Source organism: Balaenoptera physalus, assembly GCF_965194825.1.
Source record: "Balaenoptera physalus genome assembly, chromosome: 7".
NCBI lineage: Eukaryota > Metazoa > Chordata > Mammalia > Artiodactyla > Balaenopteridae > Balaenoptera > Balaenoptera physalus.
The window spans coordinates 40,811,545-40,837,117 of record NC_138886.1 but is presented as its reverse complement, the minus strand read 5'-3'; the positions used below and the strand labels follow the sequence as shown (position 1 = coordinate 40,837,117).

Here is a 25,573-nt window from a genome sequence, read left to right as displayed (position 1 = left end):
AATTTTATGTAAGCACGAGGCTGAGTCTGTAATTAATTGTCTTGAGAAACTACTATATTTCAATAATTACTCCCATTGTCCATTATGTATGAGCTATATACCAAAATTACAATGGATGCTTTAGTCAATGTGAATTACATGTGTGTGGTTAATTTTCTTTTTTTGCTAATGTGAGGCATATTCTGTGTTTTAAACTTTTTCCTCCTTTAAGACACTTGTCTTAAGCTGCTGTAGTTGAGTGAGAACAACAGTGATAGTAAGGAAAGTTAAGTAAACATGAAATTAAAAAGGCCATAGAGTACATTTTGGTAAACCAAAATACTGCTTGGTGGCATAAAGCCACAGATCCATTCCAGAAAAAAAAAAAAAAACATGCGGAAATGTGGTTTTGCTGTCTGTCATGCAGTCTGTTTCAACTGTCAGAAACATACGTTGCTTTATGGGGTATTTTTTTCAAGTCTGACCGCAGCTTTTAATTTCCTTCACTCCACCCACACCTCCCACTTCACCCCCCTGTATCTAGTGCTAATTTATGGGCATTTTAAATGTAATGACATCAACACCAAAAGGGTCAGCAGTTGTGGCAGAAGTTTTTTGTCTTAGGTATGCTAAGTATCACTTCTGTACTTTTGGACACTTTTACCAGAACACAGCAATTGTCCTTGTTTTTGGACTCTTCGATCTAAGTTAAATGGAGATCTTTAAAAGGTGGTTTTGGAATGCTTTTTTCTTTCTTTTTCTGTCCTAAAAAAATAGTATATTCACATTAAAGAGATTTTAGAAAGAAAGAGAGAAAAAGAGTCACCCACAATCCTGCCGCTATGACCTAGACAGAAGCCGGAGGCTGAGTCTTCACTGTGTCCCCACCAGTGGTGTTGTGGCTGATGGAGAATCATGCCCCCTGCCGCCCCCAGCGTCGGAAAAAACTGGTCAGGGTTCAAGGGGTAATACATAAAATAAACGTAAGTATGTTTTGGTTTCATTTAAAAGTATAAAAGTATAAAAAAGTATATACTAAAATGAAACCTTAGATCTTTAAAATTAGCTTGATTTATTGGTAACTTTACAGTTTCTTCAACTTTTTTTTTACGGGCAACACAATCCTAGATATTTTTTAGATCTACTCCTATGTCAGCCACTAACTTCCTGTGATCTTGGTAAATCATCTAACTTTTCTGAGTCAATTCCTCATCTATATCCATAAAACAAGGGACTAGAACTGGATCAGTATGTTTCATAAGATGCTGGGCCCCGGGCTGGGCATCAGTATTTTTCTAAAAGTTCCAGGGGTGATTCTGTTGTGCAGCTGGGTTGAGAACCAGTGAACCAGAGCAGTGCTTCTCAAACTTTGATGTGCCTACAAATCACTGGGGATCATGATAAAATCAGATTGTTGCTGCAAGTCTGGAGTGATACCTGATGTTGTCCATTTCTCATGCCCCATTGATGCCCATGCTTCTGGTCCACTGACCATGTTTTAGTAGCAAGGAGCCAGAGACTCTCCAGAATCTCCAAAATTTCTACCAAATCTGTTATTTTTTATTTCCATGGTGTAGTTTTTGTAGTACATGGGAGTCTGTGTGCTGTTTGAATGAGACCCTCCACTTAGGATGTCAAGATTGATAGGTAGTGTGGTATCTCTGCGTAACCTCTCTTTGCTTAAGTTCCAGACAAGCATCTTTGGAACAGTTCAGCAGATGGAAGTAATTTTAATGGTATCTTGCTTAGGTAGCCTGGCTGAGCTCCAGCTGATGTTTGGGGGTTGTTTCATTGCTACAGAGATGAGGGGCACTTCTCATTTCTCCCCATCTCTGCTCACTGAGACCCCAGTCTGATAGGTACTTATGCTTTCAAATTCTGGCTCCTTTCTTCTCATCCTTCAATGGCTGCCCTGCTCATGTTGTCCTCTAATTCCTGAGCAATATTTTGGGTAAATGGGCAAACAGAATCACGAAGTAGTATATTTTGTTGTAATTTGGTTTCTCATGTTGGCGCATTCCTTGCAGAAAAAGAAACAAGTTAAAGCAAGGAGAACTCCAATTTTGGAGTGTATTTTGTTGTGAAAGATGTGAAAACATTCTTAAGCTGTAACATTTGTCATGCTCTCCTTTAACCCTGTCATTTAGAAATAAGAATACAGTATATAATTGTGGTATTTTATTTTTGTTTGTTGTTGCACAGCGTCAGACTAGGAGGCAGCATGATCTTGTGGGAAGACCCTGTGGCTGGGGTGTCTGCAGAACTGATTTCTAGACCATCACCTACCCCTTACGTAGTTAAGTGTTACTGTGGACACTTGCGTCTCTACACAAACCAGGCAGGGGATCAGGGAATGCTCCACTTATTGGAGCTGTGTTGGAGAGTGCTGTTGCGTTGAGGGAAAATATCTATCACCTAAAACTACCAGGCAATGAGAAGTTACAGTTTGTATCGTAGGACTGTTGCCCTGGAGCAGTGCTACTCAGTGTGGTCCATGGACTGGGGCAGGTCCGTGCACTGTTTGCTAAAGGTGGGCGTTATGGTAGGGAGCTTGTACCAGACTATAAATCAATGCACTACTCCCTTCATCAGGAATGTCTTTATTGTTGAAAAAACAAAACTGAGGAACAACAACCAAAAAAACCTATCTAGCTGAAGTAAACAGTAGTTGACTTAATTCTGGCATGAGCCTATTATCTTGCTGATGGATAACAGTTTGGGGACTGACTACTTTCAGTAGCACTGCTTTAGAATCTTTAATCAAAAGGTTTATCAGGGCTTCCCTGGTGACGCAGTGGTTGAGAGTCTGCCTGCCAATGCAGGGGACACGGGTTCGAGCCCTGGTCTGGGAAGATTCCCACACGCCACGGAGCAACTAGGCCCGTGAGCCACAATTACTGAGCCTGCGCGTCTGGAGCCCGTGCTCCATAACGTGAGAGGCCGCGATAGTGAGAGGCCCGCGCACCACGATGAAGAGTGGCCCCCGCTCGCCACAACTAGAGAAAGCGCTCGCACAGAAACGAAGACCCAACACAGCCAAAAATAAATAAATAAATAAATATATAAATAAATGGATCATCACGTTTAAAAAAAAAAAAAGTTTATCAGGGTTGTTTTATAGATTAGGAATAGACAAATTGAAGTTCATAAAATGAAAGAAAGTGTAACCCCCAAAATAAAAAAGTAAAAGCAAGTTAGGTGAAAGGTAAGATCAAGTTCGACGTGTGCAAAATATTAAGTCAAGGAGTTTGACACAGTCACAAGAAGAAAGCTGAGAGGCACCGCCTTTTGTGTTTTGGTTAATGCAAAACTCGTTTAAATTCTTCTGAGTACTTCTGACTTCTTAATTTAGTAACTTGCTTTAGAGAGAAGTTTTGTTTTTCATTTTCACCATCTTCCTAATAGAAAGAATGTGTTTTCTGTAAGTCTCACTTAACTGTTACCTGTGGCCTTAAATTGCAAGAAGCTTTGAAGTTGAGCCCGACTTCCCCTCTCCCTCTCCTCCTCTGTCCCCAGCCTCCTAGTCTTTACTCTTTACTACTGTATATAAAATTTATTGCATCCAGGGCAAGTATCTGTTTACCAAGAAAAGAGGAAGAGAGATCCTTTGCCAGTAGCGAAACATAAATACTGAGAATGTCTTTTCTGGGTCACAGTGCACGAAACTGGAGAAACAGCAAAATTTCTGGGGCCAGGCCTTTGACCTCATTCCTCTTTTCCATCAGTCGGGAGGCACTGTCCTTTATTATTACTGTGCTGGTGAGTCTGTCCTCCCACCCCGCTTTAGATCTGCAGCCCTTCCCCCATGTAGTATAAATTAGTGAGGGATGTCTTCTTAATTGAGAGACAGGAAGAGCCCTAAGCGTCAATCGATACCTAACAATACAGCTACTCAATTTGTAGCACTATCTAATCTCAGTCTGTCTTAAACCAAACAGTACTACTTACCTTAAGGGATTATATTAATAAGTCTACTCTCATAAATATTTCTGCCAGTGGGATGTGGGGCAGCATTATTCTTCCCATTTCATGGTTGTAGAAATGGAGTCCCAAATCACTTAGGGTTTGCTTTAAAGTCATGGTTCCGCTGGATTAGTAATTAGAGTTAACCTGGGATCTGGCACTGCACAGTTTATCATTCACAATATCTGGTGTGCTTTGCAGAATGTTCTGCCACTTAAGTCTGGATTCTTTCCTTGCCTTTCCATAACTGTCCCCCCAAGTAAACCTTGAAATCAGCCTTGTGACGTCCCTATCTTAATGAATGGTAGTGCCATGTCCAAGCTTTACATGTTGGATGGAATCATGGATTCCTTACTTCCTTTCATTGTCCAAATCTGTTGACGTCACAGCATGCTGCTGGTTCTCCGTGTGCGGCCTGTCTCCTTTCCTTGCCCTCCCCATCACTCCCCATCACTTCCCATCAGACCCTTGTGGTCATGCTGGGATGGCTGTGCTGGCCTCCTGGCTGATTGCCGTGTCTGCAGCCTTTGCCTTCTCTGCTCCCTTATCTGGGCTTATGGGAGCTCTGGGTACACTTCTGTATCTATCTGTATTGGGTCATTCTTCAAGGGCCCTTCTCCACTCCAGGAAATCTAGCCAGTATTTCCAACAAGGCTCTCTCCTCTTCTTCTTTTACCCTTGACCTAGGTGATCTTGACCACTCTGCTAAGTAGATGAATCCCCATTTTTTTCTGCAGCCTGGATCTTTCCTCTGAGACCATTGCATGTAACCAAGTGCTCCTTTCCCTTGAATGTCTCACAAGTACTTAAACTCAACATGTCCCCAAATGACATCCTCCCCCACAAGTCTGCTTGTGGTCCAGAGATCTTTATCTCAGGACGTGCCAGCAGCATCCACCCGATTTCCCAAGCCAGAAACCCAGAGGGAGGTTGTGATTGCCCTTCCCTCTCGCTTATTAGCCACACCCAGTCAGTCTTCTGGTCTCTTGGAATCTATTCTCAGCTGCTCCTCCAGCTTTCTGATCATGGTGAATGGCTTAACCAGTTTACTCTTCTGTGGCTTTAATATGGGGACAGAAGTCATCCTCTTAAAATTGTTCTACACTTAAGTGAAATATCTGGCCCAGAGGAAACCATCCATGAACGTTAGGTTGCGGAGGATGATACTGATCATGGTCACGAGTGGTACCTTTAGCCACCACGTGGTGAGACATGGTGATGACTCTCTCCACGAGGGATCTGGTTGTCTCCTAACTGGCCTGACCTGGGTGGAGATAATCCCAGTACGTTGGGTTCTTCTGGATCTGCTTGTTCAGCCTCATCGTGTCCCCTTTCACTTGTCCCATTTGTAGAATCTGAATGTCCCACGCTGTTGTAGCAGGCTGATCCTTTCTTGGAATGTTCTTGCCCTTTCCCCTGCCACTCTCTCCTTTGTCTAGCAGACTCACTTCACCCTCAGTTACTCAGGGAAACAGTGTCTCCTGTTAAGCATTTAAAAATACCTTGCATTTTGTTTTTTTCAGTGTCTGTCTCATTTGTTAGATTATGGGCTCTATAAATCCTGTCTTGTTCCCCTACTCTTTTCTCAGAGGGTAACATAGTGCCTGGCAGTATAGAGAAAAGTATTGAAAAACTGTGGAGTTAATATGGCTAACATGATGTTGCTCTCTCCCCAGAGCCTCTGTAATGACTTCAGCAAGAAGGGGTTTCTTCCGCTCTCCCCCTTGCATTGCTCGGGCTCCTCTGTGTACCACCTAGGTACCACGTGCTGTCCGTTACTGTGTTTATTTCCATTTAGTCTTCCGCTATACCAGATTATGAAAACTTCAAAGGGTCCAGATTAATTTGGCATTCACCTCTGATTCTACCATAGCTGCTAGCTTAGAGTCGGAGTGAATGAATGAGCTGATATCTGAAAATGTCTTGTTGAATTTGCTACGTTTGTGGTGCTATGGGAATTCATATTGTTCCTATTCTGAAATTATCTTTCATCCTCCATCTTTCCTCTTGCGGTATGTTTTGTGGTTATAAATCTCTTCTGCCCTTCCACAGCCACTCAAATACAATCAGTGGCAAAAGGGGGTGGAGAGCAGAAATGCCCTGGAGAGTCTTGACCTCCTGTCTGGTATTTATCACAGCTTTCCTAGGACTTGTCCTTGATAGGTCCTTGCTGCCTTCCAAATAAAGTTCAAGCTCTCTAGTGTGGCATTCAAGACCTTCCACCGTATGACCCCTGTGAACCCTTTCTGTCCTTATTTTCCACTGTTTTTTCATTGCATGCATCCTGTGCTCCATCTTAATGGCTTTCAATCCTGCCTGTACATTAGAATCACCTGGGGAGCTTTAAAATAAAATGCTGACGTGTGGGTTCTACCCTTGGAGAGTATGAGTTCATTGGCTTGGGGTGAGGCCTGGGCGTTGGTGTTTGGGAAGGATTCACTACTAATGTTAGTGTAAAGCCAGGGCTGGAAACCATTGACCAGCTCAACGTTTCCCATGAAATATAATCTCCTCTAAGAGCGTTGAGAAGAAGGGGTTCCATAGTCAGAGAAGTTTGATTAGTACTGCATTTTTATGTACACTTTTTCAAAGATTTATTACATTGTCAATTGAGAGGCTGTGGGATGTCAGCAGCAAAAGAATCGTGTTTAACTTTGTTTAAGCTCTGCGAGGTCATCTGACCAAGGAGCTCTTTATGTATATAATACTTGTTAATGACTCTGCAGAACTTGGTATAGAACCTGCTTTGGGTGATGCTGCTTCCAGCCACATTTCAGCTTTTAAGTCGCTTCTTTATTTGTCTTTCCTTGATCATCTCATCCAAACCAGATCTCCTCTCTGCCCCAGGCTCTTCTCTTCAACCCTCCATTTTATCTTTTTCATAGCACCTTTCAGCATCTGAAATTCCTCTTCATGTATGTGTATATTTGCTTCTGTCTCCTTGCCCCTACAGTGTGAACTCCATGACAGCAGGGACTTACTCGTCTTGTTCACTCCTGTGTCTCCAATCCCTGTGTCAGCACTTAAAGTAGGCCTGACAGATAGTAGGTGCCTGATAAATATTTGTTGACTGGACAGAAAGGCAGTATTATGTTTGTGATTTTGGCTTTTCCTAAGGTTCACATGTTGAAAATTTTTAAACTGCCTGCACAATAAAAAGCAGCTTGATATACATTTTAAAAGTAACTAGGAATATAGGAGCACAAATAGATGACAGTAGTGTTCCACACCTTTAAATTTCTCAACTGCCTAATGAAGTATTAAAGAAGGAAACAAGCAGAGGTAGATGTGAGCCTGATGATAGGGAAAATGTTATTATTTTTCTGATTATAGAGAGCTCTTAGTCTGTGGTATGGGATTCCTTTTTTAATTTCTTAAGCAGCCTGTGACAGGCAGCTTCTCCCAGTGCATAGGAGTCGTACCTGTGTGAGTCACTAAAGAGTTTGGGTGAGGAATCAGTGAGTGATGGTGGACTTTTGTGGGGCGTACACTGCACCCATGACAGAAAAACTCCACAGAAACAGGCAAGGAAGTAGTATATTCTAAGTAAAGGCTTCCTAATTATTAGAACCCTCTTACAGTGAGCGTATTCACACAGGTTTGTCTGGGGTTGTGGGGAGTGGATTTGCGTATCTAAATCCATACGTGGGATCCCATGAGTGTGGTGCTGCAGCGATTCCTGGACCTTGTTTGGAAGGGATTCCCGTGGCATATTCTGCCTAGGGGTCCTCATGCTGTGGCTGTGCCTGTCGCTCCCCAAGCCTGCCACTAAATGTCCAGGTTGTGAGCAGGGTTGATATGCCCGAGCTGGTCTACACTTGAGCTCATGTGTGTAACCCCTGTGACCCACTACACCTGGAATTGTCAGGAATCGCTCTTCCCGTGAGACCTGTGAGGGGTGCCGGTCCCTGGCTAGGGCCTGCTCTTCAGCCGTTACTAATTCACTCTGGAGATCCCGTTGGGCGGATTTATCATGACTCACCATAGAAGGTGCCCTCGCAGTGTGCCTTCTAACAAATACCCCAATTCCAGTGGGTCAGGTGAGCACAGTCTGGTGAATAATCTTGGGAAGGAGGTTGAGTGGCATCTCCTTTGTATTTCGCAAATGATCTTTTAAAACATACGTCCTGCCATGGTTTCAGAATGGAAGCTTTAATCATTTACTTATCAGTCAAGAATTGTCCAGAGTGGATTTGCATTTGCTTTTGTGGCCCACTGTAATTACTTATTATTCTTTTTGAGCAGTATGGCATCCTAAATGCTAGAAAAGATGTTGTTGGAGAGGTAAGCAAACCAAATCAGTATACGCAGGTCTTCTAGACAGGTATTCCTTTATGGGTGAAGTGCTATATAACTATTCCCAAACAGTTTTAGCATGCTTGCAAAAGATTTCAGGAGATTCCAACCACTGAACCTGGACTGCAGTTTCTTCTGGTCATTCAACAAATATTTTTGAGTGTCTTCTACATACCAGGACTGGGGTATCTCTGCCCTCATTGAGCCTCCATTCTCTGTAACCTTGCTGCAGACCTAATGTTGGTCTGCAGACCGCTAGTGCCAGTGTCACTTTGGAGTTTGTTAGAAGTGTAGACACTTAGGCCCCACTCTAGGCTGGATTTTTAACCAGATTCCCAAGTGATTAGCATGCACACTAAAGTTTGAGAAGCACTACGCTAGTACATGTAAACAAAAACATAGGTGAGGTAATTTCAGGTGATTATGAATGTTGTGAAGAAGACTGTAATGGGCTGGAGAGTGACAGGGAGAAGGAAGGAGTCCCGGAGGATGGTGCGTGAAGTTGTCTGAGGAGGGGTCCTGTGGACTGAGCCTGAAATGATGAGTAGGCAGTGAGCCATGAGGAGGTCTGGGGGAGGTGGCTCCGGGCAGAGGGACTCTCCCTTATCCTTGCCAGGCTTCGTTCACCCCCATTTTTGGATGCCAGGGTCAGATCTCTGGCGGACCCTGTGGATGCACTTGCCTGCTGTGCCAGGACCTGTATGGTAGGGCACATGTTGGGCAGGGCGGTATAAGTGCAAACAGCAGAAGAGCAAAACTTTGCTTTTGAAAAGAGCTGACTGTTTTATTAAACAGAGAAAACAGTTGAAGGGGATGGAAGGGTACCTTGGCAGTGATGGCTTCAAAGAGGTGACATTTTATATAATTGGGAGGAGGAAGAGGAAACAATAGAGGTCATTCTAGAATTGAAAGGACGAGAGAAAAGGAAGTGCTGAGGAATATGGATATAGATGAAGGTTTGTTGAAAAATGGAGATAAACAAGAAGGAAGTAGACAAGGAAGCCTTTAGCCCCAACCTAAGAGTATAGACTGAAAAGTAGAGCATGGCTCTCAGTGTATGAAAGGTGGCTCGTTGCTTTCCTGGAGAATACGTGTCCTTGATGAGAACTTGGTAAGACCCTTTATTGTTTTTGTTTTCTTTTTGGTTTTATTCCAATATTCACATTCCTCTGTTTTCAGATTTTTCTCACGTACATTTAAATCATTATACATCATTTTGGGGGGAAATCAAGGTGAATGATCTTCGCCTACTATGGGCACAAGGAATATTTGTGCCCTCCAGCCATTGCTGAGAATGAAAATGCTTAATTGTAAATCCTCATTCAAGGCACCTGTACATTTATGTCAGTGGGAAAGAGTAGGGCAGAAAAAAAAAAAAGAAGAAAGCGATTCAGAGACAGGGAGAGAGAGAGAAGAGAGGTCAGAAAATAGCTGGCGGCAGGGCTTGCTGGGTGATACACTGGCCCAGGAGTGCTGAGGAAATGAGCATGTGCAGAGCCCTGAGTGTCTTGGTATTCGGTCATCAGGTTCTCTGACCAGCTCCACCTGGTTCTGCGGAGGCTGGGGTTAAGTCCACCAGAGAAAGGCGTTTGCTTTCCCTACTCCTGACATCCCACTTTTCCCTCACATCCTTTTTTCCATTTTCCTTGCCCCACCCCTCTGGTAGAGCTGAGTATAACCTTACCATTGGTTCCAGTGTTTTTCAGACTTGAGAACCAAAATGATTTGACCTTGGGGTATTAATTGGATGTCTGTCAGGCAAAATGACTGTCATTCTCAACCGTGATAAAATATCACTCTTAACATTTGGAACAGTAGTTAAACACAATGACCAGAGCCCGGAAGATGTAGGTAGGATAATAGGCAAATATCTGGGAATTCCCTTAAAGACCTTCTAGAAAGCTCAAGAGGTGAGAGGAAGGGACCCTGTTTTCTAACCATTGCAAAAATGCTTCAGTAAAATACAGCTTCACCTTTGGGGATAGATGGAAATAGTTTCATGAAATGTAGGTATTCTGTGATAGATACTCTTTGGGAAAGACATCATCCTGCGTGTTCCTACAGTAGCACCACGAACAGTAGCACCTGAATATCTTGTTAGGACAAACAAGTGGGATACCTCAGTACATGCAGTTAATAACTGCATGCTGGGCACTTTAAAAGCACAATTGGCATGCAGTAAAGTAGCATAAACATGAGTTCAGAACACAAAGCAGATTGACATTGCTTGAGATATTACAATCAGTAGAATCATTGCTTTAGTTCAACTCACCAGGGGAGTGGGAGTGGATTAAAAAAAATGGTTGAATATTGGCACTTTCATATCATTCAAGGTAATACTAATTGAGTACTCCGAGACAGTACCTCTTTCTTGTGAGAGGAAGTGGGATGATGAGAGCTTTTACAGATTGTCTTAATAAATCGCAAAAAAAAAAGTCTTAGTAGTTTGAATCAGTCCTTTAGGGAACTCATAGATGTCCTATTACATTGATTCTTACAATGTTACTACTTCATTTTATTGCTTTATTAAGCAGTATAAAATATTTTGTGCAAAATAATCACCTGTACCAAAATAACTTAGGCATCTGGTTTACCAGCTTCCTGGCAATGCTTGACAATACCTTTGATCTAAATCTCTAAGCCTTATTCCAGTCTGGCTTTTTAAAAAAATGCATACAATTAATTTTATTTATTACATGTTCTTACCTCTTTTGTCAAGTTGAAATTTGATGACAAGATAAAAACTGAGTTCTCAGTTTAGAGAAATAGTACTACTTGAATATTTTTTCCTATGTGTAGTCTGGATTTCTATTAAGTTGGGAAGAATTTCTCATTAGTCTTGTGACTTTTTAATCTCTGGACAGGCAGGATCGGTTCCAGAAGTTGTACTGTTTCTCAGATAATTTGGAACAAATCAATAACAAATCAAGATGTTTTTGGATTGAAACAAAAAATTACAGTCTTGGTTCTGTAGTGGTAAAAGGGGGTTGAAGGAGAGGGTTGCAAGATTTATTTGTACTTAGTCTGAAAAGCATTTCAGAATAAGTGGGAAGTTTTTGGTGTTTGGTGTTTCTTCACTTTTTGGTGTTTAAATAATAATAGATGGGTGTATGTTCTTGATAAAACACTTAATACAATAAATAGATTCATCTTAAAACATTTTTCTGGCAAAGAAACTGCTGTATAAGAACAAATCAGTTGTGAAATGTTATTCTTCAAGAAAATTTTACTGAAACTATAATAGGTTTTTTGCCCCTCCCTCCCACCCCATTGGCTACTGAAATGGTTTCCTAGTAATGTTTTGTTACTCTGTTTTATTTCAACAATACTATATAGTAGTGTTGTTCCTATTTTGATGAGAGAACAAAAACGCAAACACTTTTTAAACGAACAATTGCTTTTGATACTTGTCTTTGATAATCTGTACTTTCTCTCAAGTTTATTATGTCATTAAAATAAAATTTATTTTTTAAGGAAATCATAGGCGGAAATAATCAAAATAAAAATTAGATTTTTTATTATATTAGGACTATTTGAGGGGATGTAATTAAATAAAAGTGTAGGCTTAACTAGTTTTTTGTCTTACTTAAATAACTAATTTGTTACAAGTAATAAAGAAAATATCCGATACTGTATGCTTTAGTTTTTGTTACTTTTTAATGAAGGGATTGAACTGTGGCATTCTTTTCAGTGTGTGACATTACTTTCCCACGATGCAAGGTAGTTAATCAATTTTGCCATGATTCTTGAGTTGGGGTGTGAAGAAAGAAGGGGTAAATGGTTTTTCTCGCTGTTTCTCCGTTTCACCACTTGACTGGTCGTGCCGCTAGTCCACTGGCCGTCACCACTTCGGGGTTGGTGAGTCTGTCAGCATTCATGTGCCGGGTGTCAAGCGCATAACCAAGGGATTTCATAGAACGCCTTTTTTGTTAAGTTGCCTTTTTCTAAAAAATTTTGCCCAAACAGGTTTTTTGTTTTTTAAGTGGAATGGTCATTATTTTTATTGGTTCTTTTTATTGGAGGGTGGCATAAAGGAGGGACATTATAGAAGGAGGAAGTAGAATGGTAGTGCCTTGAGGGTAGGAAAATATTACGTGTGGGACTTTTTTCTTTTTAGTGAATATATTGATGGATCGAAGAAAACGTAATAGAAGTGTCAAAATTGTTAATGTATTTAACAAACGATGGCTGCAAAAACAATCATTTTGTTATATTTTGGCATGAACAATTGTTCTTTTATGGAGGCCATTAATCCTATTTTGGAATATCATGGGCATCTGAAGGCAATAGTTAGCGGTTCCATAAAGCATTGAATACCATGATAACATCCAGTAACCCTCACAGCAGTATTTCAGAATCTCTGCCTGTTTAAATGGGCTGTGAATGTACTTGCTCAGGGATGCATGAGCCACATCGCCTATAAATTTGATTGGAAGCTACAGCACTGGCGTAGGCTGATGGATAGCAGATTAGAGCCCTGATTAACCATGTGATTCGAAGACTGGGAAATATATTGTCTAAGCAAGATTCATCAGATGCAATCAGAATTTCAAGTGGTCAGATGAAATTCAAATGTGCATTGTGGCTTTTCCTCCCCTGGTGCTTTTCCTCCTAGGTTGCCTTTTTTCCCCCTCTCTTTCCCCAAAGCTGAAAAATACTTCTTTGATGAATCTGCTCCTTACCCTAAAGCTGTCTGTCTGTTATTCATCAGAAAGCAGGTCGCAGTTCAGTGAGCAGAAGAAAAGATTTTAATAGAAGCTGTGCCAAGGGCTGTAATGCATCATTTTAGGGCCCTAATTACATTACAATGACAAATATCAGTGGTGACAACAGCAATAACCTACATCCTTTAATGGCTGTGCTGGAAAAGGAGTTTGGGCCCCAGCCATTAGATTAGACTCAGTTTCAAAACATAGGCCATTAGAAGTGTGTGTCCACAGTATTATTGGCTGATCGCTGAAGCCCAGTGGAAAGGCCTGTAAATAAATGATGCCTCCCTAAAGCTGGGTCCTATGGGACAAAAGAGGCAAAATTAGATGCCCATGGAAGCAGCAGTGTTTCCGAGGCAACTTTAGCTTTCAAAGTGAGGAATGACCCGCTTAATTTTATGAAATCACACACACACACACATCCTACCCCCCTGCTGCCAATTAGCCTGACCAGGAAAATCCGTTGGTGTGACAACTTAAAGAAATTAAGAAGTCTTTTAGACAAAAGGAGACCTTTAAAGAAAAAGTTTGGAAGGTTTCTACCCCCTTTTTTCTGTTATGTATGTGTCTTAACATACATGAATCAATAAAATGACTTTTTGGCTTTTCTACATTTATTTTTAAGGAAATGTAGTTTTTTTTTTTCATAGTTGCTCAGACTTAACGTGGCCTAGGCCGCACATTAAAGGAGTCAAATAAGTACCTCTTGGTCTTTATTTTGACAGATGAGTGAGTTTCCTTAGAGTAGTTTTTGTTGCCTGGGTTATGTAGGCAAACTAGAGAACTCAGTTTTCTTATGTGCCCACACATTTTTCAACCCTCCTAGCAAGGGACTATTTTATTTATGTAAACAACATAATGAGGGAAATATGCTTGGCAGATGGTTCTAAGCATTAGAATCATCAGTTTGGTTTGCCCCAAAGTGTCTCATTATCTTTTATTCTCTCCCCCTCCACCTCTGCCTACAAAAAGCTTAACAACCAAATGCCTCTGAGACTGGTGCTTTCAGCCTGGTGCATGCTGCTCTATTTTCTCAGCTCGCACTGGAATTTCACCCTGTAACCACTGTGGTATGTTCGGTCCAGGTGGAGAGTGGTTTGGTGATTCCCACTGCAGCTTTTCATGGTGGTTTGAGCATTCTTAAAGGATAGCTAAATGCTCCACGGGGCCAGGGCAGTAAATTAAATCAGGTCAGCACAGTTGGGTCCTTATTCACTGCTGCTTATTGGTACTGGGTTTTTGTCCATCCTGTTAGGAATGCAGGCTGGAAGGGAAAGCTTAGGTTTGAAACTTCATGGTGAATTTGTGTTTTCTCTTGGCTGGCAAAGTTTTTAAGGTGCTGGTATTTAAAAGATTGCATAGCCACAAAGTCAAAAGGGTTGCTGATGAAAGAAGGAAATCTAGATTGCGCAAGTGGCGTGTCGCTGTCATTCTGGTAATGACTTGGCAAGAAAAGGAGAATTTTTGTCCTCCTATAAAATGAGGAACTGACCCTGGGTGGAATTTACATTAAGAATGTCTCAGGAATAGTAATTGCTTTATGTTTTCTGTCTCCCGTCACTTCTCGCCTCCCCTTTTTCCCGCTCCATCATTAAAAAATAAGCTGTTTTGATGGATGTTAACTAAACTTACTGCAGTAATCATTTCACAGTATATATGTAAGTCAAATCATTACGCTGTACACCTTAACCTTATAGAGTGCCATATGTCAATTATATCTCAATAAAACTGGAAAAAAAGTTTTTTTGTGTGTATGCGTGTAAAAACCCTGCTGTCTACGTGTCACGTACTGAAGTATATAAGGAGTCACCTGATAATGTAAATTACGGTGGAGATCAGTGAAGTTCTGGGTAGCTTTTTAAAGAAAACATACTGGTGGCGTTTCTTTTTCTTTTTTTTAACTTACTGTAGAATCCTATTTGTCTAAAATTTCAACACTTACCAAATTAATAGAGAATAAGCTCTATTATCTGACATTATTGGGAGTTTTGCAGATCTATAGTACAACAGTAATTAATGTTCCCAAGGTTAGTCACCATATATAAATAATTGCTTTCTGCTAAGTATAGGAGGATTTTAGCATGTTCTAAACCTCTGCACACTGAAAACCCTAGTGGGACACATTTGGAAATTTTAATGGTTAACAAAAACATGCCATTTCCCAACAATTTATAACTAAGGATCTGAAGTAGTCAACTCACCTGAGTTGGTTGGGTGCTGTTCTTTAAGGAGGTTGGGGACTCGCTCATGAAATCTCAGTGCCTGTGTTTAAAGCAAAGGCTGCAAATGTCGAACTCCAGTGAGTTATTAGGTGAGGGAAGTTGGGGTGTAGGGAAGAATGTATCTTTACCATCTAAACTTAAAAAACACAAGGTTTTATGTAAAACCACATTAGAATGAACAAGGGTCCCGTTGAAGGCTTCTGAAAACAGATTTCCAGTCATGAAAATTAAATTCCTTTTTATGTTGTCCTGGTGCTTGAAGGTTGACTTTTTAAGATGAATGCTGGTTAATAAATTGTGCTATTAATGTGGCACTGTTGTCACTGCCTCCTTTTAATGGGCTTGCTGATGAGAGTTTTCCTCTTCCTTAGGAAATCCGCCAGCCAGAATATAAAGTGTGTTTTAATATCATCCTGTTAATATTTCGGGAATTTGTAACCAGCTGACTGTTCTCTTTATTGCTTTCCTTTCCTTTTTTTTTTTTTTTTCTTTTCTTTTCTTTGCAGGCAGAGATTGTCAAGAGGCTGAATGCTATCTGTGCACAAGTCATTCCTTTCCTGTCCCAAGAGGTAAGGCAGTTGGTTTCAAGCATTGGGCTGGAAGGTACCATTTTAGTGGTTTTGCAGATAAAACTGACTCCTTGGCCTTGTCTGTCTCTTGGTGTTTGTGTTGCACATTTCTAAGATACAGTGTTCGCATTCCAACTTCTACACCTTATTAACATTCAGTGGAATATAATTGTGTTTATATAATGGAGTATTTTCTAATGTGCTAAGCAAAATTCAGTTGTTAAATCTTTTGCTGTCATTGGACTATGTAGTGTTGCTCAGAACTACGACTTTGTCATAATGGCATCTAATAGGGGAGATTGAAAAATTGCCCAGAAGACAAGAGCTTGTTCTATACTTTTGTCACTGGGCATTAAGAGTTGCCAGAAGATATATCAAACAGAAAGCCTTTACATAGTAAACAAACTGATGTAACTTTTGGCTAGGGACGTCTAAAAAGTTACTTCTTATTACCTGATGAAGTCTTTATATTGTGGGTGCATTTGGGAAAAAGACACAAAAGATGGACTCAGTGGACTCATTTCTCCGAGTACCACGGACTTCACGCCTCGCCAAGCCCCCACGTGCCGCTCACTTTGCTTTCTTCTACTCCCACTAGTGGAAGTGTGCACGCTGCCCACAGGTGCGCACGTGGTGGAATGAGGAGGTGCATTTCTAGTGCATGGTGGCTTTTTTTTTTTTTCCTCCTCTGCTTGCTTGCTTGCTTGCTTGCTTTTATTTTTTAGTACTTACAAAGTTTAGGTGCACCAGCTGGAGAGAGTTTTGGCTTCTGGACTACTGAATCCTTCATTTGCTCAGGTAAGATCAGCTGTGAGAAGGAAGAAGCTAATAAATGGAATAGCTGCACGTCTTGCAGCCACAGTGCTTGGTGTTGTGGGCTGGAAGGCACCGAGGCACTTCCCTCCTTCCCTTCAGTTGTGTCACTGCTTTTCAGGAGAACAGTTCACCCGCCTGCCTGCCAGTGGGCATGCGCTGAGGTTAGCATGCGGCCGGTATTTGAGCGTTCATGTGTGTTATAGATATGTGGATCCCTATCTGACTTCTTATTTGGTCTGAGCTGGGTTAGACCTCAGTAACCATGAGGAACTTTCATGGGAATATATCCTTTGGGGGCGCTCATATTCACAAGCCACGGACCTAAGTTAATATCCTGAACTCAATCAGATGCTCTTCTGGATCACTAACAACAAAGGATGTCTTTCTCGTCCTTTAGCTGTGACCACAAAACCACCACCCACTATATTCCCATTTACCTGTTTCTACTCAGGATTTGCTTGTTGACTAGATTACATGGAGTGCTGAAGGAGAGTCAAGGGGCCTGTTTGCATTTCTTTAGGAAGTCTGGCTGCCCTTTGCCTGATCCAGACCAGCGTGTGTTTCTTCTTACTTTAAGCAGCTCTGCTTTATGGGGGTGGTGAATGGGAAGGATGTGTAACCCACCATGCTGTGACCAGGCTGAGGTGTTGTTCCCCAAGGCAGAGGGAAAAGGAAAAGTTTGAATTTTCTCTGGGGTGGTGTTAGATTTTAGGCTTCTGAAGACACAGACTCCTACACATAATCACCAGTACAGCTTATTCCCACGGCATTTTTGCAGGATCTGTGGGGTAATGTTCAGATGTGGGAGGAGATCTTGGGGTGTCGGTGGAGCTAGCTGATTTGCCAGTAGGTCGTTTTCCCACCTGAGTTATGTTGTTTGTGTGAGCAGGCCCGGTAGGAACAGACTATGTAATGGTAGTGGTGCTGAGCAAGGCGGGACTGGAATTAATTGGCTAAGGAGGTCGTACCCTGTAGAGGAAAGCCGTGGGGAGACACTGGCAACTCCTTTTCTGCCTTAAGCTGGGAGGGTAGGCATCATAATCTCACTACTTACTGTTTACTTCCCCGATACTTTTGACGTTTCCTGGTTGAAATCCCTGACATGTGTAATGGATGACCTGTGCCATGGTTTTCTAAATCCTGATGCTGTGTATATCTTTTCTTCTGCTTGCTTTGATTTAATTGGCTCTTCTATTTTTTCGTTTCCTAAGGTGTGTGTATATCTTTTAATGTGTGGGCCACAGACACGTTAGTTGCCGTCCAGTCCGGGCCTCTCGGATGTTTTGTGTCTGCACGCGGCCCACCTTGTTTCCTCTTCTGGGCGTTCTGTGAGCATCGCACTACTTGCCTCTACCCTGAGGCAGATGGACTGTAGGCTGGAGGGAGGGCAGGAGGCAGGTTATTGGAGGAAGATGAATTCTATTTCCTGTCTCGTCAGAGACGTGCAAAATCACTGTTGCGTGGCTGCAAGCGTCACTTGGTGCTAGGACTGAAGGCTCTTAATCTGATCTTTTAACACCGGCTCTCTGTGTGACAGTCTCACTGCCAGAAGGGCAGCTGCGGCATTAGAATTTATTTTAGAATATTTTTATTTAAAAACTAAATGATTGTATTTAGAAAAAAAGAAAAACATTTCCTGAAGACTAGTGCATAAGCTACAGGACAGTGGTCGGAGGGGTTTTTTGGAGTTTGGCAGGAACAAGAAGTGAATTTACAGACATCTAGATAAGTCTATTTTTAATTTAGCTCCCATGTGCTGACTAATGTACCTGCTTAATATTGCTTGTGTCTAGTGTACCACAGTTTCTAAAATTAAAAAAATATGTACTGAATGACAACTGTTGAATAAATTTAGTTTTAACTGCAAGACATGTTTTTGGGAAGTTAAGTTGTATAATTGTAGCTCAAGGACTCGAAGTGTGTCTATGTATGTAACATCAGAGAAAAGTATTTTCCCATTAGATTTCACCAAAACACTTAAAAAAATTATAGCCAATATCTATTTTAGTGATGTGCTTATTATTGCACTTGTGTACAACTACTTCCAAAGTCCCAGGCATTAAACAAAGATATTGCCAACTCTTTTCATTAAGTGAGTAACTGTCACTTACAGTTCTTAAAATTTCACAGGATCCTTAAAATCAGGATTTAGAGAAACCTGGTGAGTGAGTCCTCACCTGTCTGGAGCTGTTCTTTTCTCCCACTTTCTCTTGGGTCCTAGGGATGGGTAAGACTTTTCTGAATTCTGCTGCCCTCAGATTTCTTCTGTAAAAGGCAAATCTCAAAGTAGTAAATGGGAAGTTCTTCTCTGTCTCACTTCAGGTCTCGTTTGCTGAGGAGGAACTATACCAACTTCCTGTTGGCAGTTCCCTAAGCAAGAGATGGCCAGGGATGATGACGGTCACATCTGGGTCGAGTCCTGGCTTCCCTGTTACAAATTGCATGGCTTACTGTAACCTGCTTAAGCTGGGTGACCTTTAGCAAGTGATTTGCCTCTTTAAGCCTCAGTTTCCTCATCTGTAGGATGAAGTAAATAATAGCATGGAACGCATAATGATTGCTGTGAGAATTCCCTGGGATTGTGTGGTGCAGCTTAGCACGTAGTAATGGGCGGCTCCTGAGGTTGGCTGGCAGTAGTACTAGCTGCAGCAGCAGCTGAGAAGCCCAGAGTTCCCTTCTGAGAGGACCTGGAGCCAGCCCTCCCTCCCCTTTCTAGTCATTGCCCTTTGGAAGAGCGTATATTGTTTACCTTCCTCTCTGATGTGCTTATAGGGGGAAAAAGTATCAATTAAAACAACCCAGGGCTGTGAACTAGCTAAAAATCTCCATGAGGCATATTAGGTAGCCTCAAGGGTGATTCTGTTCTAGCTCCCAAAATTAATTTTCCAATTTAGCAAACTCCCGTCTCTCCCCAACCAGCAAGCAAAGATCCAAAACGTGACAACTCTTCAAGGTGTTCACGCTGTAGAGTTTGCCTCAGAAGACACAGTGATTTTGGATGGGGTCTGTGTTCTACACACACTGTGATCTTAAAAAACAAATTTCTCAGTCTAGTTGGGGGACTGGCTGTTTTCAAAATACCTGGTGGCTTAGTTGGAGTTAGTTTTGTCTTTACAAGTAGTTTCTGTGGGTGGGCTCTCCGTCAGCGATTTCAGGATAGAGCGTGTAGACGCTTAGACCTTAGTGAGCACTCAGCAGACTTGAAGGATGCCAGTAAGTACTGACTTATCTCCAGTGCCCCCTAGCCCCCCTTTCCAGGAACATAACCTTTCGGGCGATTCTAATGTAGATTGAAAACTATGCACCACTTGTTACACCCTGGCAGCAAGGCACAAGTGTTCCTGCTAACTTGGAATCAGACCAGCTCTGCATCTTACTGGCTTTATATTGGGAAGGTTGATCTCTGAGTTGTAATATTCCTGTAGATGGTGAGAGTATCCCCATTTTTACAATGTGTACTATATGTATTAAAATGTAAAACACTTTGGATAGTAAATGCCAGTTTTTGTTGTTGTTGTTTTTAACCTTTTCTGGGAAATGAATTTTATTCCAGCTTATTTTGGGTCCCAAGACATCTGGAGAGGAGGGAGGGAGTCGGTAAAAAAAACTGGGAAGAGTTGAAGGTAATATTTGTGAATGGGCGGGCTGGCTGGCGGTCTTCCTGTGAAATAAGCTAGGCTCGCAGCTCCAGGGGATGCTTGCGACAGTGCGTGGTTAGCTCCACACAGATGATCTTTCAGAAGGGTGGGAATATTTTATTTTTTTGGAAAGCCTGTAAGTATTGTCTTATCCTGCTAGATTAAGCATTAACTAAATGTTGGGCACTAGCTGAGGGTCTTACTTAGAGGACAGTTGTGCTTTTTGAGGACAGTTGTGCTTTTTGTACTTTTTTCCCCTTGGGTTATAAAATAGTTTAGTTTTGAGATGGGCAGGGTATGGTTTGTGGTGACTAACAAGGTTTTCTTAAGACGTTTGAGAACTTCAAGCCCCTAATAGGCTGTAGGTCAGTAATGTATTACATGATGGTGACGTATTAGGTGATAATTTAAAGTCTTCTTTCCTCAGAGTACCGTTTGTATTTTTCAGAAACTTGCTGCTCCCCTAACAAGGAGCGGAGTCCACTGGAAGAGTTATGTTATGTGAGGCAGTGTGATAAGAGCCTGAGGTCAGGCAGATTTGGGACCAAATCCTGGCTTAGCCACTTGCTTCTTTTATCATATTGAACACAATATTTTTCTGGGCTGCAGTTTCCTCATCTGAAAAATGGGATACCTGCACCATAGGGTTGTTATATGAGGACTAGTGATAACGTGAAAGACCTAGCTGGGTATCAGGCTGCTTTAACCGAGATTAAAGTAACAGTGGTTTAGGCAAAATAAAAGTTTGTTTTTCTCTCACATCACAGTTTGCATAGAAGCAGCTGTAGCTAATTTGGTGACTCCACGATGTTGTAAACTCAAGTTCCTTATATATTGATGTTCGTCGTCCCCAGCGTCACCGTGTCCTGCCCCCGCCAGCAGGAAGGACGAGAGAACTTGTGCCTTTTCTTTTAAGGTCGTGGTGTGGGTGATGCTCACATGTTTGCTCACTTTGCAGTGGCCAGTGCCTGGTTACTTGCCCATGGCTAGCTGCAAGGGAGACTTGGAAATGTAGTCTTAGCTGAGTATGCCCACCTAAAACTTAAACTAATGTAAGAGAAGGGATATCAAGGGACAGCTAGCAATTGCTTCTAGACTAACAGTGCTGTGCACAAAATAAAAATAGTGAGCATTATTATTATTACCAGTGTTGATCTGAAGGGAAGTCACACTGAACCAGTGGTGTATCTTTATGTGACAGACTCTAGCTCTGACTATATAATCAGCACAACTTGTATTTTAATCTATCACATAAAATATAAAATAATGCAAAGTTCTTGTTATAGAAGTCTCCTCCAAGGTCTGAATTGTAGGGAAAAAGAGTCACCCATCAGGCATTCTTTATCATTCATACATGCACAGGGGGTGAAAAGGAACCCCCATGAACAGTGATAGGCCCTGTGGGCCATCTAGGTCTAGATACACAGCTTATGTTTATGCCCATATTTTTAAAAGCACAAAGATTTTTGAAGACCCCTCTCAATTGAAGGATGGGATATAGGAGATCACTCATAGGGCTGCCATATTTTGTAGTAGACTTGCTGGAAGGAACATGCTGCTTGAAGCTGAAAAAGTTATTGTTAAGGAAACTGCTTCTCATAAGTGGGACATTTGTGAGTCCTTGAATTATAGTTCTTTTCCCCTCATCTATCTCAGACATACTCTTTTGTGCATGTGTCTTGTCCTCAAACTGGAGAAAGTGGGATCAAAATTTTCGACAGTCTGCCTCCCTTCCAAATCATGAAAGATATATTGGATAAGTCACTCTTGGTTTTGTGGAATTTTAAGACATCTCAGAAAAAGTAGCTCAGGTTGATTGCTTTGCAGCATCAAACTTGATCCATTTTTAATGTCTTGGGCCTCAAACCATTTCCAGCCACAGCCTGAAGTAACCTGAAATGTATGTACCTTACTGGATGGGGTGAGAGAACAGAAAGTAGTTCCTTATGACCAATGGCTTCCTAATTCCCATTTATTAAACCCATGGTCATCGTTAGATTTGGAGAAATGGCATTATCCATCTTTAACCTTGTTTTCAGCAGGTCGTTACAACTAGTTTCTAGTCATCCAGTGCCGAGGAGGTGATGGATATTGCCCTCCTCCCCTAGTCCTCTGCAATTCCAAAGCTAAATTTTCTTGTTCCTTGAGTTCTGCAAGCAGAAGCAGGCTGCGTGGAGGCTGTGGAGGAGCCCAGATTGGAGTGAGCGGCTCTTTTTGCCTTGCATCTGTGAATATTAACAAATGAAAAAAAAAGAATTCAAATCATTCTTCTGAGCACGTTTAACCAAAGTTCTCTGATCATTAGAATTTTTAGGAGTGAAAATTTTAAGCCTTCTTTCTACTTTTATATTTACCCAGAGAAAAGGGAACATTCCAACTTAAATTCTTTCTGGTGCAAATTTAATTTTTAATTTTAACTAACTCAAAACTGTGTTTTTATTGCCTTGTTAGCTTTTCTAATGAGTAGTAGTTGTGTTTTCTCCAGAATTCTGTAGATTTATTTGGATGTTCTACATTGCATTTAAATAGTAGAAAATAATACACAATTACATAGTAGTGATAACATTCATTTAAGTTCCAATAGGCTAAGATAGCCAGTCAAATCATTGAATTTCTATTTTGGGCTTTCCATAAATTTAGTCCTTTTAATTTGATGGAAAACAAACCCTTTTGCTGTGTTATGAGATATGGTTGTATGTCAAGTGCTGTTTATTTGGCACCTGGCTTAATATGGTACTGAATTATTCTGAACCACATTTTGCATGTGTAGAATAATCATGAAATAGAAGTTGAAAAATGTGTGATCAGTCACTTTCATATTGTGCCTTAGGGAGGAAATGAACAAAATACAGTGGTTACATGCACTGGTGGTAGTGTTCTCGCCTCATAATGGCACCAGGTTAACTTGTCTTCCTGCTTGTTAACTTTGTAAGGAGTCAATGGCTTGTGATAACATGGTTTGATGTAGGAGAGCTTGGCTGAAATCACCAGAGATCCCCTGATATGTATGCAGTGACACCCATAAGACCTGAGATCATTCATTAAGTGCCAGCAGCCTTTACAGGACACGTCTGCTTCCCAGCCAGGGCCATTTTATCAGTGTTGGTAGTGTGTTCTGACAGTGTTGTGTATCTAAGGAATGTCCTAAAGTGACTAATACACCTGGATTGGGGCTTTAGAGGATTTGGACCAGTTTTCTAATTTTTACATTGGGCGGTCTTTCCTTTAAAATATGTTTTTTCTCACAATACTGAGTGAGGCATCAGAGAGCATAATCTTGTCCCAAGTTCCATGGTTGACAGATTGACTTGTTCTGCATGGCTGTGTGTTTGGTTGACAGTTGGATATTTGGTGAGATCCTTATGGCCTGCTTCCCCTCAGGAGATGAAAGATGGTTCTCAGGAAGGAGAACTTTTTTCTGCAGGTTTAAATGTGGGCCTCCTTCCAAAGGCAGCAATGCCACCTCTTATCTGTATGTGTCTAAAAAAATTAGTGTGTATTTGAGAAAGTGACTCATTTCTTTGACTTTCAGTTAGGTAGCGGTTGGATTATTACTACTAGACTTAAGCTTTAAGGTACCTTAAGTTAGAGCTGCATTGTCCAGTACAGTAGCCATAGCCATAAGTAGCTATCTAGATTTAAATTAAAATTAATTAAAGTTAAATGTTGTTAAAAATCCAGTTTCTCAGTCGCACTAGCCACACTTTAGGTGTTCAATATCCACCCATATGTGGCTAGAGCACAGATCTAGAACATTTCCAGCATTGCAGAAAGTTCTGTTGGAAAGCTCTGGACTCGTAGAGCTTAGTGGATATATCAGTGAAGAATGCCTTGCCTGCATATGAATGAGAATGAAGAAGACAAGGCCAAATGGTCAGTACAAGAAGACTTGGGCAACATTTCCCAAGGTGTCTCCTGAGAGCCTTAATCCCAAGCTCCATAGCCAAAATTGTTTGGAAAGGCCTACGTACATATTCACCCTCTTTTGAGATTTGAAGCTCTGAGAAGACAAGCAGTTTGCCAGGTATTAGCCAAATTACACCTTGTGAATTTTAAAATCGTGTTTTGTATAAGTAATAACCTAATTTCTTGTGGGCCTAAATAACATTTCTTGGGATACCATTTAGGAAAGACTGACTAAAAGAGTTTTGGTTAAATTTATAGCTCATTTGTGTTAATAAACTTGGTAGACTTGCTGGAAAAGGCTCTGACTTAATGGACGTGGAGTGACACTTTTACTTGGATTTGATCTGCTCAGGATCAAATTGTGTCTAGTCACATTGAACACAACCAGAGGAGTAGCCAGAAGGATGAGTGAGTCTCTTAAAGCCAGTGACCTGGGGATATTTGACCTGGAATAGAGAAAGTTGAAAACACGCATTATGCCATTTTTAAATACCTGAGGGTGCACTACTGCGGAGGAGAATTTAGAGACAGAATCGTGTGGGAAGGAGTTAGGGAGCAGTCTTCTCTCCTCCTCCAGCCACGCATTCTTTCTCTTCCTTGATAGACAAGCTTCTTTATCCTTCAGGAACCTTATCCAGGCTGTTCCCTTTGCCTCCAGTTCTTTTCTCCCTGCTTTTCACTCGCGGAACTCTTGCACATTCTTCTGGTCTCAGTTGTCCGGTCCACTTGCTTACGGAATCTTCCTCCAACCCTAAGATTTGATTAGATATTTCTCTGATGAGTGATTTCTTAGCATCCTGTCATTGTCTTCATGGAAACTATCCTGCAACTGTAATTACAAAGCCTCTTGAATATTATTAATTCACTGTCTTGTTGATTAATCCCAGTTCCTACCACAGTGCTTGGCACACAGTAGGTGCTTAATAAATAATTGAATGAATGAATGAATAAGAAAACAAAGCCTTTCCTTGATGCCCCAGGAAATGTGCTGACCATTCCTGCCAATAATCTTCCCTAGTACTTTAAATCCTACGTTCCTGTATTGTAAGATGCTCTGTGTGAATCATGTGAGGAGGGGGGGCCATTATCTCTTGCTCACTTTTGCATCTCCACATGTCAGGATAAGAATTTTAGTTCATTTCACATATCTGTCCTTACTACCCCTATACTACCCCTATCAATAAGAGGGATATTTAAAAAAATTGTAAGTTGTGATAATAGTTTTAAATTAAAGTTTTTATTACAGGTACCAGATCTATTGCCATGCCTCAAAGTATTGGCATGGCAGATACTGTCCTTGTAGTCTCTTCTGAGAAACATACGTTCAACATGTAAGGTATATATTCTAGTGGTTTGTTAATGCCAGTTTCTCAGCAGGCTTTGTTGGACTTATCATAAGCTTATATTGTTTTAGTCTCTTTCTTGTGGAAAAAAATATTTTCAATACCTTGAACAAGTGTAAAAAGTAATTTTAT

The 25,573-nt window shown here is 41.2% G+C and overlaps 1 protein-coding gene across 11 annotated transcripts in view; it reads left to right on the top strand.

Moving 5' to 3' along the window:
• Positions 1-25,573, top strand: part of TLE4 (TLE family member 4, transcriptional corepressor) — a 144,567-nt gene that overhangs the window by 18,277 nt on the left and 100,717 nt on the right. For all 11 annotated transcript variants that reach the window (XM_082470951.1, XM_082470956.1, XM_082470955.1 and 8 more), the window contains exon 5: positions 15,676-15,738. In XM_082470951.1, the coding sequence (XP_082327077.1) occupies positions 15,676-15,738 (63 nt within the window). The remainder of the gene's footprint in view (positions 1-15,675; positions 15,739-25,573) is intronic.